General features: G+C 46.9%; 1 protein-coding gene across 3 annotated transcripts in view; it reads right to left on the bottom strand.

The window, feature by feature from the left end:
- TMEFF1 (transmembrane protein with EGF like and two follistatin like domains 1) overlaps positions 1-10,781 on the bottom strand; it is a 104,607-nt gene extending 93,826 nt beyond the window's left edge. For all 3 annotated transcript variants that reach the window (XR_008558333.1, XR_008558334.1, XM_054727478.1), the window contains exon 1: positions 10,574-10,781. Coding sequence is in view for 1 of the 3 variants with exons in the window: in XM_054727478.1 (XP_054583453.1) it covers positions 10,574-10,781 (208 nt within the window). In the remaining 2 variants the exon portion in view is untranslated. The remainder of the gene's footprint in view (positions 1-10,573) is intronic.
- Between the last annotated feature and the right edge of the window lie 4,522 nt (positions 10,782-15,303).

Below are 15,303 nucleotides of genomic sequence, written 5' to 3'. Positions count from 1 at the left end.
GATGGTCCGCGGCCGCTGAGGGGGGCTTCCCTGCTGTTGAGTCCCGCCCCCTGCGCCTCTCAACGGCCGCTGAGGGGGGCTGGCGTGGACACCTGGCTACCCTGCCGTTGAGAGGCGCAGCTGGGTGTCCGCGGCAGGCCCCCTCAGCAGCCGCAGATCTGGCCATTGAGAGGCACAGGGGGTCCCGCCCCCTGCGCCTCTCAACAGCAGGGTAGCCCCCCTCAGTGGCAGTGGATCCGTGCCTCTCAATGGCCGGATAGGCCACCCCGAGTCCTGCCCCCCAGCCTCCCGCCGCCCAATCGTGGGCATAGCGGAGTGATGGTAATTTACATGTTACTCTATTATTAGATAGGATACTTGGTTGTGCACTTTTAAAAATGATGATGATGATGGACAGTAACACAAATACCATAATTACTCCATTTAATGTAAATGGGTGAATGCCTATGAAGGCAGAATGGTCTGTATCTGAGTTGGGAAACAAATCCTAACACTTAAAAATTAAAAGATAAACACAAATCCAGAAAAAGATGGGTATTATGATTTACAGATATTCCTTAAATCCACCCTACACAAAAATTAAAAGTACAAAAAAATATGAAACAAAATAAAATTTTGTTTTTATTTGTCTGGGAAAATGTATATGCCCTAAGTAGAGTAACAAAAATGTAAGATAAACTAGAAAACTGTGAAAAATAAGCCTGTATCATTGTAATTGGAGGTTTCAATTGTTCATTACCAGAAGATGACAAAACAAAGAAAATTACAGAACTGACATGAAGTATATTTTAAACCATTCCCCTAAGTAGGGGCAACTTGGCAGAGTCAGGTTCAGAAAAAGAAAGACTGAGATAGATAGATACAGAAAGAGACAATACGGCAAATACAGTAAAATTTTAACAACCGGGAAACCTGCAACTTTTCTCTAAGTTTGAAATTAATTCGAAATAAAAATGTCTAAGTAAATGTAAGGTATATAATAGGGGACTTAGAAGCCAAGGAAATAACACTTTCTTTCCTGGAGTACAAGGATCTTTCACATAATTTGTTCTCATACTAGGACTTGGAGACACACCTAATTTTAATACAAAAGCTATAAATTCCATGATGCATTCTTAGACCATAATGGAAAAAAAAAAAACTGTAAACACATCTAAATTCATATATTTTATAACAATAATGAAAGAGATTTTATCAGTGGAAAGGAAAAAGAAACATGATGATCTATTTCCACCTAAAAATTTAGAAAAACCAAATAAAAAAGGAAAGTTGAAAAGGGGGGAGTACTAAAACTAAGATATCTATAATAATAATAAAAGTGTAATATGCTAATTAGACCAGACATCCTTCCAGGCGAAGCCTGGGCTTCGAGGGAAGCCCGGGTCCTGGGTGCCGGGTCCTGGGTGCCAGAGGGAAGCCGACAGCGGGGGAAGGAATGCCTACTCTTGCACAGATTTCGTGCATCAGGCCTCTAGTAAAATGAATAAAGGAAAATAGATATGGTTAAAAATCATTAGAAAGCATTTCAAGAGAATGGTATAATGAGAGATAGCAGGGTAGCTTTCAAATACAAAGGGGTGGGAGGTGGATTTAAGGAAAGAGTTGAAAAGAACAGAGTACAGCCCTAGCCGGTTGGCTCAGTGGATAGAGCGTTGGCCTGGGGACTGAAGGGTCCCAGGGTTTGATTCCGGTCAAGGGCATGTACCTTGGTTGTAGGCACATCCCCAGTAGGGGGTGTGCAGGAGGCAGCTGATCGATGCTTCTCTCTCATCGATGTTTCTAACTCTCTATCCCTCTCATTTCCTCTCTGTAAAAATATCAATAAAATATATTTAAAAAAAAAAAGAACAGAGTGCAGTGGAAGTGCAAGGAGTGCAGGCAGGAGGGGTTTCAGACAGGAAGGGTGGCACTGCAGAAGTAAGGATTTCCATCGGACTTGCTGATTGTGAATAACAAGAATGAGTGAAGAAATATACACCAATTTTGACTCTCTTCCAAACTGGCTCTCCATCCCACATTAAGAGCATCACAATTCACCCCGTCTCCTCCACCAGGAGCCAACAGCTAAGGAAGAAAACGATCAATGAAAGGCTAGCCAAGTCAAGAGCTCGGCCCCACTGAACAGCTCTGGCTGAGTTCTGCCATGCAGAAACGAGAGCCCAATGTTGCCAATACCTCCAACTTCAGACAGGAGACCAAAATCCAGATTTTTAAGTGAAACCTCCAGATTTTTAATGGCAATTTTTAAAGACACTGTGTAAGCCAAGTAATTCCTCTGGGTTCCCCCCATTTCCACTGTTATCTTTCACCATGCTCCCAGTCTCTTCCCTTCTCCTTTTCATCTTCAGCAATTCAGACTTTGCTTTTTAAAACCATGATGTTACTCATATCTGTTAAAAGTTTCCCTTTGTCTTCATCAGATCAGCCTCCAAGACCCTCCACTAATGTGGTGCAGTGTGTGACACATCTCCTACTCAAGTCCCCATATCCCAGGATCCCCAAATATTCCCTTCACTGCCTTTTCTAATGCCATTCCCTCAGCCTAGAATACCTTTCCCCACTCTCCTCAGTTTCTGTGTTTGTTCAGTCACTAATTCATTCCACATACATTAAATATGTAAGGGACACTGATTCTGTGCCATACACGAGTCTAGGCACAGTGGATATAGCAGTGAACAAAACAGCAAAAACCCCTGTCCTCCTGGAGCTACACAGAGGAGACATAAGTAACACATCACACAGGAAAAGGTGCTTTGGGGCAGGAAAGAAGGATAAAGGAAGATGAGGATGGCAGAGGGGCAGAGGAGATGGAAGGTAGAAAAGGCTGCAATTTTAAGGCATCATTCTGGAAGTGCCTGGCAGAGCTGAGGGGTACATAACTGGGACAAAAAGGTTCCAGGCAAAAGGAACGTCAACAGCAAGGGCCTCAGGCAAGTGTGCCTGGAGTTCCGAGATGACATTCCACTCTGTCTGTAAAGCCCAGTTCAAGTGCCACTTACTCAGGAAAAGTGTTTTTGATTCCTACAAATCAAAATTACTCATCCCCTTGGCACTGTATTTGTATCTTCCGCAGAGCACTGTGTACAGTGGAAACCCTCTTTTCAAAAATATACAAAAGTAATCGCTGACCAATTAATCAAAAAACTCAGGTAAAGCGGGGAGTCATGTAGAAATGTTATGTAAATACTAGAGGCCTGGTGCACGAAATTTGTGCACGGGAGGGTGGGGTGTCCCTCAGCCCAGCCTGCACCCTCTCCAATCTGGGACCCCTCGAGGGATGTCCGATGCCATTAGGCCCAATCAAGGGATGTCCAACTGCCCATTTAGGCTGGCAGGGGAGTGGTTAGGAGGTGATCAGGCTGGCAGGCAGAAGCAGTTAGGGGCAATCAGGCAGGCAGGCAGGCGAGCGATTGAAAGCCAGCAGTCCTGGATTGTGAGAGTGATGTTGGACATCACTAAACGAGCAGTCAGACATCACTCTCACAATCCAGGACTGCTGGCTTTCAACCGCTCGCCTGCCTGCCTGCCTGATTGCCCCTAACCACTTCTGCCTGCCAGCCTGATCACCCCTTAACCACTCCCCTGCCAGCCTAACTGCTCCCCTGCCGGCCCATTGCCCCTAACTGTCCTCCCCTGCAGGCCTTATCCCTCCCAACTGCCCTCCCCTGCAGGCCTGGTCACCCCTAACTGCTCTCCCCTGCAGGCCTGGTCACCCCCTACTGCCCTCCCCTGCAGGTCTGGTCACCCCTAACTGCCCTCTCCTGCAGGCCTGGTCGCCCCCAACTGTCCTTCCTTGCAGGCCTGGTCCCTCCCAAGTGCCCTCCCCTGATTGCCTGATCGCCCACAACTGCCCTCCCCTGGTGACCATCTTGTGGTGGCCATCTTGTGTCCACATGGGGGTAGCCATCTTTGACCACATGGTGACAGCCATCTTGTGTGTTGGAATGATGGTCAATTTGCATATTAGGCTTTTATTCTATAGGATTTTAATCATTTTTAACTTCAAACGTATAAATGTACATTCCTTTCCCCACGTAGCACCAAAATTGCTTGAGTATGGGTGTGGGGGTCACTTTCTTGGCTAAACGACACCCATAATCCATTATCCACAATGTCTATTTTCTTTCCCTTTAAAGTGGAGCAAGGACTTCAAAAAATACTTGCAAAGTTTTGTAGGAGTAGAATCCTTCCAGAGATTGACAAGGTTTCTCTAATCTGCTTCAGTTGTCTTGACCACAATCTAATTCACTGAAAGGCAATTCTTTCAGCCTCATGCCTTTATCAAGTCTTTTCAAAGCATTTCATAAAAACAACTCTTTCTGCACTCATATTTAATCAATGTGAGTAATACTTATTAGTTTATACTCACAAATACCCAAGGTACAAATAAATTTGAGAACAAACACAATGGATTTTTTCTTGGCAGGCAGAGAAATCAAATGGCAAACTAGAGCTAACCTACCAGTTTGAGCATCCCTGTGCTGTGGGATGTGGTTAGTATAGTTTAAAATTACACCCAGTGAAGAATCTGAATAGAAATTTCTCCAAATGAGAAATTTATATGGCCATTTACAGGGTCAACAAGTACATGAAAACGTGCTCGAGGTCATCAGTCATTAGGAAAATGCACATCTAAACCGCACTGATACACAACTTCACACCCACTAGGATGATTATAATCAAAAAGACAATAAGACGTGTTGGGGAGGATGTGGAGAAATTGGAACCTTCAGACATTGCTAGTAAAAACCCAAAATGGTACAGCCACTTTGGGAAACAATCTGGCAGTTCCCCAAAATGTTAAACAGCTACCATGGGACCCAGCCATTCTACCCCTAGGTGTATACGCAAGAGAATTAAAAACATATGTCCACACAAAAACTAGTACACGAATGTTCACAGCAGCATTATTCATAATAGCCAAAAAGTGGAAACAACTCAAATGTCCGTCAACTGATGAGTGGATAAACAAAATACAATATATATCCCTACAATGAAGTACTACTCAGCCACAAAAAGGAAGGAAGTTCTGTAGATACATGCTACATAATGAACCTTGAAAACAGCATACAAAGTGAAAGAAGCCAATTACAAAAGGCCACATCTTATACTATTCCATTTATATGCAAATGTCCAAAACAGACAAATCCATAGAGGCAGAAAGTAGAATAGTTGTCAGGGACTGGGGGAAGAGAGGAACATGCAATGACTATTAATAAGTATGAGGGTTTCTTGCTGGTGTGATGAAAATGTTCTGGAATTACATAGTGGTGATGGTCACCTAACTTTGTGAATATACTGAAAACTGCAGACCTTAACATTTTTCAGTACTGTCAGCATTCAATAAATGCTTATTGATGGGAGAGAAAGCCCAGAGGTGTTAAATAGAAATTTCCACTGTATATATTTACAAGAAGCTAATAACCACCTCTTTTAGAAATGTAAGATTTATTTGTTCAGTCTAATTTATTATATAAATACTAGGAGCCCAGCGCACAATTCGAAATCGCGCAGCGCCACCCACCCTGGAGTCGCCGGTCCGTCCCTGCCTCCCTCTCCAGCCCTTGAAGCAGCTGTGGCTGCTGCTGATCAAGCCCTCCCCCAGCGCAGGCACTCGGAGGCCCCTGCCGCCCCGCCCCCGATGCTGCGTGCACAACCTCCTCCTGTCCAGTCGACCCGTTACGGCATCCAGGTTAATTAGCATGTTTCTCTATTTTTTATATACATATAGATATCTATATATATAAAAGCCTAGGCGACCAGCCGACAGGCCAACCATTCGACCCTCCGACCAGTAGGTATCACACACACTGACCACCAGTGACTTGGCAGCTGTGGTTCTTGAGTGACGCACCCAGAACCAGAGAAGAGGGAGCCCGATTCTGGGGTGCGTCGCCCGAGAACTTCCCTCTCTCAATCTGGGACCCCTCAGGGGATGTTGGAGAGCCGGCCAGATCTTCACAGGCCAGGCCAAGGGGTCCCACCTGCCAGAGGGACCCCGCTCACTTTGCAGACACCCTTTAAGCCACAGCGCCACCCCAGGTGCTGCTGGCCAGGGAAGGATGGTGGGAGGTTGGCTCCAGGGCCTGTCCAGCCTGTCTCTCCCAGTCCCGCCCCGCCAGCCACCTTCTAATTAATTTTCTTTCGATGTGCACAAATCTGTGCACCAGGGCACTAGTCCTTAAATAAGATCACAAGGCCCTTAAAAGCAGGGATAGCTTCTCATAAACAGTATTTCCCTTAACATCTAGTATATTAGGTTACACTAAATGGGCAGTCAATCAAGGTTCACCAAATAAATTAATAAATACCCACATGTTACATACCAGGGATCTAGAAGTGCCCTGACCACGATTCCATGCTAATTAGGGAAAACTCACTTTTCATTCCCCAGAATCCTGCACTACCACTAAACAAGGCATTACTCTTAATCTAAAATATATGTCATCCATTTAAACCAGCTTTACCACCATATCACAATCGAGGACAACTTCTAACTTCCATGACTTTTTTAGCATTTTTAAATTGATTTTAGAGAGGGAGGCAGAGAGAGAAACATTGATGTGGGAGAGATACATCAATTGGTTGCCTCCTCTACGTCCTCCAATGGGGGATGGAACCCACAACCTAGGTATGTGCCCTGCCTGGGAATCGAACCCGCAACCTTCTGGTGCACAAGATGATGCTCCAACCGTATTTTTCTACCTCTTCAACCACATTCCCTAAGATAGAAACATCTCACATATTTGGCCTCCTCCTTCTTCTCATTCTACAGCCAAAAAGGGCCATTACCATTAACTTCATGTTACAAACGGGAAATAAATATCAATGTCTGAGGCCACTTTTCTTCAAAGTTCATCTTTCTTCACATGAATCATGCATTTCCAAACCCTTTTCTCTTTAGACGAACAGGGAACTTTCTAGTAAGTTAGATTTTAAAAGAATAGGTACAAATAAAGCAATAAGTATAAAGTCAAGAATGACTGGAAAGCTGAGACAAAAGGACAATAATTTTAAAAAAACAAAAGCTTGTTTAGACTTAAAAGAGCTAAACAAAGAACTCACTGCTTAGGGAAGATGATGTAATATCAAGCGATGACAGGGACAAATGCAGACCCATTTAGCTTCTTATTTGCTTTGGTTATCTTCATCAAGGAATATGATCTTTAAACTGGGAAGGGTAGAACTCTGATACAAGGGGGCTAACATTTAGGGTAAGTGGCATGGAGAGTGGACGGTAATGGAATACAGAGCTAGCTCAAAAGAATTTGCTTTCTGACCCAAACAAATCACACTCAGTGATACTGACGAAACTTTTAGATCTGATTGCTGATTACCTAACCTATCTTGACAAGCAGCCAAAAAGACCAGGAATGAAAGAATGTATTCTCAATTTTCAAAAAGGGAGAAATGGGAATCCAGAAAAATATCTAGGGTAAATTTGCTATGTATCCCTGGAAAAAATTGAGAATGGCTAAATAAGTTTTTGAACACAATAAAAAGAAAATGCCACCGTGGGGTCTTTATTAAGGTAGGCTACACAACATTTGCTTTTTGATAGGATTACTAAAATGAAAAAAGGCAGGATAATATATACAAATACATAAAAGATTCTAACAGAATCTTTTAATGATAGGCTGGTGAAAAAAAAATGGGAAAATGTTGAACAGCAGAAGCTCATAAATCTGTTAAACTTTACTAGGAAGATGTATAGCTAGCTGGTTGAACATCTGGTTGATTAATGTATCAACATCAACCAATTTGCAAGGAAGTCTCCAGGAAAAATATCACAGAATTTCAGCCTTTTCCATGAATCAGGATGCCAAGAGGTCAGAGTGGGCTGAACTGAGGGTCCAAAACCAAAAATCAACAGGGAGTCAAGGCCAGCATTTAGATTCTACAACTCAAATATAAAAAGGAGAAAATGTGAGAAATATCTAGGTAATAAAAACAACAACAAAAAATCTAAATAATCTCAAGATGCTAATAGATGCATATGTCCAAACTCAATTACTCTAATTCCCTAATTAATCAAGTTAAAAATTTTTGTTTCCATTTGAATCATTCCCAGGTCTTCATCCTGATAAGAATTTACAAATGCATTTAGTTAAAACCCTAGCTTGCCTGGCTGGTGTGGCTCAGTGGTTGAGGGTCAACCTATGAACCCGGAGGTTATGATTCAGATTCCCAGTGGGGCAGACCAGGTTGTGGGCTGATCCCTAATGGGGGCATGCAGGAGGCAGCCAATCAATTATTCTCTCTCACCATTGGTGTTTCTATCTCTCTCTCCCTCTCCCTTCCTCTCTGAAATCAATTTTTTAAAAAAAGAGGAAAACTAGTTTTAGACTAGAATTATTCAAGTGTATCTTAGCATTAGAAAACATTTTATTTGATCAGTCTAATTTATTGACATTTATATAAATATATCCTTAAATAAGATTCAGATATTATTAAATCCAAGTCCTTCTTTTAATAGAAGAGAAATTAAGAAAAATTAATTTGCTCCAAATAATGCAGCTGCTTAGCAAGGGCCATGATCCCCAAATCAGTCCCCTTTTCCCACACCACATGGTTTCCCAGTCCTCTGTGTCATTCCTTAAAATCTGTACTATGCACTAGGGTTAGAAAACATACACAAAACATCCATCAACACTACATTATGCTAAGGAAAAATTAGCTTAGCAAGATCACATAACCACAGCACATTAGCCCATAAAATATTTTGACATGGTGTGATCACTTACAAGTTTGATAACCAATGTTACCAAAAGGCACTCTAAAATACAAATGGTTTTTATTCTCTACCATTAGTGTGTGATTATTTATTAAAGCATCATCCCATATCCCACTTAACATTAGAAAAATAAAGTAAAAGTTATTACATGGATGGAAAAGCTTTTAATGACACGCCATTGTTTACTGTGCTCAAAACCCTGCCCCCATCATACAACATACCATTACGAAAATTATTAAAAGGTTTTGGACCTTCAAACCTAAACAGCAGGCCAAAGGTTTTCTTCATTTAGGGTAGCACAGGAGTCTTGTGCTAAGGCCCTCTTGCTTCCTCCTCCCAGAAACAAAGCCCCTTCAATAGCTCAAAGGTACAAAGGTTGTCTGTCAGGAAAGCCAGTGGGTCCCCAGTGGCCTAATGTCCATCCTCCTCCTCCCCCTCCCCTTCTCTCATATCCCCCTCCCCACCCCGAGCCTCTAGTCCCACCCCCTTAGTTTAAAGAAGACAAATGGAGACTGGAGGATTGATAAAAGGGGAAGTTGGCAAGGCTGTGGCTACTGATCACCAGCATCTGCCAGGCCAGCTCCAGGAGGGCCCACCCACCCCTAAATGAGACCTGCATGCCTCTCCTAGCCTCGGGGCCCCTCTGGGACCCCTGCAGAAAGGAAGAGGCAACTTTACTGCCCAAATACCCTCCTCCCCGTCTCATCCATTAGAGTCCCAGCAAGCTCTTTGTTTCCAACAGCTGTGTGTGTGTGGGGGGGGGGGGGGGGGGGGGGGGGCGTGAGGGAGGCAGGCGGCCTCCGAGTGAGGGGAGAGGTCACTCACTCCCTAGCTCCGGTTGTTGCCAACATCCAGGCTCTCCCGCAAAACATCCAGGATCTCCCCTTGTTCCAGACCCCCTCAATAACCCAGGGTCACACCTTGCTTGACACGAGGCGCTCTCTGAAACCTAATGACCTCTTGCTGTTACCTAAACGCTACACGGGATGACTCCCTAGTTCCTTCCTTCTGAATCGGCACCACGGGGTTCACTCCAGGACCCCCCACCTTTTCTCCTAATGCACACCCCAGGGCATATCCCCGAGCCCCAAACTTCACCCATGCACCACACATAAAAACACAGGGTCATTTCCTGGGCCCCAGAACTATCCGCGGCTCAGATCCACAGAGCCGGCGTCACCCCAACCCCCGAGCGCGCTCACCTCTGCACCCAAAGGACACACACACACACACACACACACGCACACAGTGACTCTACATCGCCAATCTCCGTCCTCTGGGCCTCCTGTTCCCTTTACTCACACCATTCCTTCGAGACCCCAGTGCCCTAAGAACCTCCCCAGCACATGGTCACTCCCCTGGCCGTCAGCCTCGGTCCCCTGGCCACACTCACACACACACACACACACACACACACACACACACACACACACACACTCCCTCCCTGCCTGGGGCCCCCCTCTCTCCCCTGAGCCTTCACAACATAAACACGCGCTCCCGCCTGCACACCCACGATCACACGGGGAGCCCCGGCAGGCTGCCTCCGCCTCGCGGTGTCCCGGCCTCACCACCTCCCTGCCAGCCGGGCCACCCTCGCTCCGCCGCCCGACACACTTGGACGCACGCACGGCCACTCCCCATCCCCAGAGCCGGTCCGCGAGCCCGCACGGCTCCCGCGGCTCCACGCCCTCCGCCCTCGATCGCCCTGGGGCCCGCTCCCCGGGACCCCCCGCGCGGGGCCTTTCCCAGACCGGCCGCGGGGACCCGGAGCGAGGCGGAGGCGCCGGGGGAGGGAGGGGCCGCCGGGGCCAGCTCCGGGCCGGCTCCGGCCGGTCCTACCTGAGCAGTTGATGCTCTTGCCTTTGCCGCCGGGACACTCCCCGCCGCCGCCGCCGCCGCCGCCGCTGCCGCCGCCGGCAGGCTGGTTGGACGCGCGGCTCCCGGGCAGAGAGAAGGCGAAGAGCAAAACCACCGACGTGTAGCAGCAGAAGGCGAGCGGGGGCGCGGCGGGCAGCCGGAGCGGCGCCTCAGCGGCCGCGGCGCCCATGGCTGGCGCCCCTGGACGGCGGGAAGCGCAGGGAGCCGCAGGCCCGGGGCATCCAGCCGCGCGCCGGGAGCCCCGCCGCCGCCTCGGCGCCTCCTAGCAGCCGCGCCGGGTAGCCCGCGTGCGGCCCCTCAGCATCCCGGTGCCACCGCAGCGACCTGGGCAGTCGGAGGGTCCGGGCGCACGCGAGGGTCGGGTGCGCGCGGGGGTGCGAGCCCACGCAGGGGGGAGACCGAGGCCGGGGAAGCGAGCGGGCGCGCGCGTGCGGCCGGCGGGGGTCGCGGGGGCGGGGACGGGGGCGGGCCCAGCCCCTCGCTCGCCTCCTCGCCTTCCCTTTGTGTCCGCGGCTGTCGCCACCGCGTCACAAAGACCCCGGCCCGCCCGGTGAGGGGCGCGTGACAAATCGGGCGGCGGGAGGGGCGGCTGCGACCCCGCCCCGCGCACACCCCCAGCGCCCGCGCCGGCAGCCCGGTCCCCGCCCGTGGCCGGCGCCGCCTCCGGGGGAGCTATTGTTCCTGCGGCGGGGCGCGAGCGCAGGGGGCGGGGGTCGCGGCCACCCCGTGGTCCGGGCTCGGTGGGCCAGCCCGAGCCTGGGATGCTCCGGAGGCAGAACCCTAGCAGGCATTTCTGCCGTCCTCTGCGAGTGTCTTTGAAGTCTTTGCTTCGCCCAGCAGCTGGGTGGGAAATAAGACGTGTCTATTACATATCTATTTTCTCGGTGGACAAACTGAACCCTGGAGAGGTGAAGGAGACTAGTCCAAGGTCACGACCAGGAAATGGGCAGGACCAGAATTGGAACCCAAGTTGTGACTCCCAGCTATGTAGTTCGTAGAGATGCGGGTAAATGGCTAAATTTCTGGGATCCTCACCCCTACCCCATTTCCACATACACCAACTGAATTTAAAATACTGTTTTCAAGTAAGGAATAGAGTGAAGAAATAAGAGAGTCGCCATAGTCAAGCTGCCAAATTATTGAACTTAAGTAGATTGAGGTATGAGAAAATGATTCTAAACTTGTTTTAACTAGCCTGGGAACTTAAACTTTTTTAATTTTTTAAAACTATCATTTATTTATTTATGTATTTATTTATTTACTAGAGGCTGGGTGCATTAAATTGGTGCGGGGGAGGGAAGAGGTCCCTCAGCCCAGCCTGCACCCTCTCTGAGTCCAGGAGCCCTTGGGGAATGTCCAACTGATGGCTGGGGTCACTGGGACAGGGAGCGGGCCTAAGCCGGCAGTTGGACATCCTTAGTGCTGCTGCTGCTGTGGGAGAGGCTTCTTGCCATGGCAGCTGCCAGCCCTGAGCCTGGCTTCTGGCTGAGTGGCACTCCCCCTGTGGGAACGCACTGACCACCAGGAGGCAGCTCCTGCATTGAGTGTCTGCCCCCTGGTGGTCAGTGCACGGCATAGCGAGCGGTTGAGTGACCTTAGCATATCATTAGCATATTACACTTTGATTGGTTGAACAGACGACTGGAAGACTGGACACTTAGCATATTAGGCTTTTATTATATAGGACTAGAGGCCCGGTGCACGAATTCGTGCACAGGTGGGTGTCCCTCTGGGTGGCCTGCATGGATGGAGCCAAAACCTGCAGTCCAACACCGCCTGCAGCTCCTACCTGCTGCTCCCGCTCATCCCGGCCCCACTGTGCCTGCCACGGGCTAGCGCCCAATCAGTCCCAATCAGGAAAGGCTCGAGCTGCCGCAGCAGCGCTCACCAGCCATGAGCCCTGCCTCTGGCACCCTCCCAAGGGGAGTGGCCTGCGGGATCAGGCTGAAACCAGCTCTCCGACATCCCCCAAGAGGTCCTGGATGGTGAGAGGGTGCAGGCCAGGCTGAGTGAGGGACCCCACCGGTGCACGATCGGGCCAGGGAGGGACCATGGGAGGGCTCCAGGGCATGTCTGGCCCATCTCGCTCAGTCCCAATCGGCCAGATCCCAGCAGCAAGCTAACCTACCGGTCAGGGCATCTGCCCCCTGGTGGTCATGCATGTCATAGCAAGCAGTTGAGCAGCCTTAGCAGATCATTAGCACATTGCTTTGATTGGTTGTTCAGTTGTTCTGCCTTTCTGTCTATTTGCATATTACCCTTTTATTATATAGGAGGAAGGATTTCTTAATCCCTTCACCTTTGAACTTTCTAGTATGGCATAGGGACTGGAAGCCACCAGAAAACTCTCTGATAACCACCTGAGGGACTAAGGAAAGAATGTTCACGTACCCAGAATGTCACTTAACCTGACACCCACTATCCAGACCACTGGTCGTCAAGGATTATCATCGAAAACCAACCCAGGACTGATTCTTCTCAAAAATGTACTTTTTACTATAAGAACCCTCAGCTTTTCTTTCTTCTTTGCAACACTCTGGTATTACCTAGTTAATACTATGGTATTACCTAAGACCCCTGAATAAATCATTATCATTTATTTCTAGCCAAAGCCTCCTGAGTTCATTTATGCTCTGTCAATAAAAGATTCTATATTGCCCTCTCCCACTAATAATAGCTAATATAGAGAGATTTGCTATATACCCGACCTGGACCAAGCTCTTTACATCCATTCTCTCCAATTCTTTTTTATAGCTCTACAAGGGAGTTTTCATTCTCATCCCAATTTTACAGATGAGGATGTTGGAACCCATAGAGATAAAGTGACTCCCAGTCCAGTGCTCTTCCTATCACATTATGATAAGGAAGACCCAGCCATAGGCAGGAAGATTATGGGATAAATCAGGGGGCCTCAAACTTTTTAAACAGGGGGCCAGTTCACTGTCCCTCAGACCGTTGGAGGGCCGGACTATAGTTTAAAAAAAACGATGAACAAATTCCTATGCACACTGCACATATCTTATTTTGAAGTAAAAAAAAAAAAAAAAAAACGGCAAAAACACCCGCATGTGGCCCGCGGGCCGTAGTTTGAGGACGCCTGGGCTAAATTGTTTAAAAGATCTCTGCCTTTTTTCATTCTATTATGCTGCCTCTCACCCCAGAAGGAATTTTTTAATCTCATTGAAAAACTGATAAATTTTACTCATAACATTTTTTTAAACATGTGAAAAGCCACCATCGGCAAAGCCACATTAGGGAAAATACTTTCAGTGTAAATAACTTAATATAAAGAACTAATATAAATCAAGAAGTAAACATTAACATAACAGAAAAATGGGAAGCTGTTTGTATTTTATGCCTTATCACATAAAATACAGACAATAAATATATAAAAAGATATTCAGTAACAAAATGCAAATTAAAACCACAAATTTTTTCCATAAACAATTAACCATAAATAGTTAAAAGAACTGACAAAACCTAGCACTATTAATTTACACATTTTGGGAGGGCAATTCAACCATGTATGAAAACTTTTAAAATATGTTTACCTTTTAATCTAACAATTCCACATATTGGAATTTATCCTAAAGAAATAATTGGGTAAGCACACAAAATATATATATGAATGTTTGCCCTGCTGGTTTGGCTCAGTGGTTAAGGCATCGGTGGCAGGTTCGATTCCTGGTCAAGGGCATGTACCTCAGTTGCAGGTTTCCCAACCCCAGTGGGGGCTCATGAGGAAGGCAGCCAATCAATGCTTCCTTCTCCCATTCTCTCTAGAAATCATTGGGGAAAGTATCCTTGGGTGAGGATTAACAACAACAACAAATGTATATATGAATGGTCATCACAGCCTATAAATTCTACATGTCCATCCGTGAGAAATAAAAGATGGTGCCTCTTTGTACAGTGGGGTATTATACAGTGATGATGGGGTTAGTGTTTATGAACATGGAGAAAAGCAGGGTACTAATGAGTAGGTATAAGAAAATCCTGTTTTCCTAAAATATCCATGTGTGTACATACATCCATAGGAAAAAAAATGTCAAAAAGAATATACAGTCATATATTAATAGTGATTACTTCTGAAAGGCGGGCTGTTTTGTCTGAATTCTTTTCAATTAAAGTTTTTATTGTTATATTTGAAAAGGCTCTTTCCTTTTAAATTTTACTTTCATGAAGCTTTTTACGTGAATTCACATCTTTAACATTTTATTAAGATTTACCCCAGCCCTACCCGGTTTGGCTCAGTGGATAGAGCATCGGCCTGCAGACTGAAGGGTCCCAGGTTCGATTCCAGTCAAGGGCACATGTCGGGGTGGTGGGCTCGATCCCCAGTGGGGTCATGCAGGAGGCAGCCAATCAATGACTCTCTCTCATCATTGATGTTTCTATCTCTCCCTCTTCCTTTGTCTCTGAAATCAATAAAAATATATTTTAAAAAAAGGTTTACCCCAAACCTCTAACCTATAAGCAGTGGCATGGCAGTTGTTACAACTGAGATTCAACTTCTGGCTTTTGAATCAGGTATGATCCAGGTTCCTCACTGCTCAACTACAGCTGAGGGCTCCTCCCCAGTCCCCTCCTTCAGCAGCTTCTCTGGTAAACTTGACCTTCCCTGTGCTTCTTTCCTGCCCTACTATCTTGGTTCTCCCAGCCTCAGTATTCTGCCTTTCATTTGACTGCTA

This window comes from Eptesicus fuscus, chromosome 15 (genome assembly GCF_027574615.1).
Source record: "Eptesicus fuscus isolate TK198812 chromosome 15, DD_ASM_mEF_20220401, whole genome shotgun sequence".
NCBI classification, from domain to species: domain Eukaryota; kingdom Metazoa; phylum Chordata; class Mammalia; order Chiroptera; family Vespertilionidae; genus Eptesicus; species Eptesicus fuscus.
The sequence above is the reverse complement of the archived record's forward strand: the minus strand, read 5'-3'. Positions and strand labels throughout refer to the sequence as shown.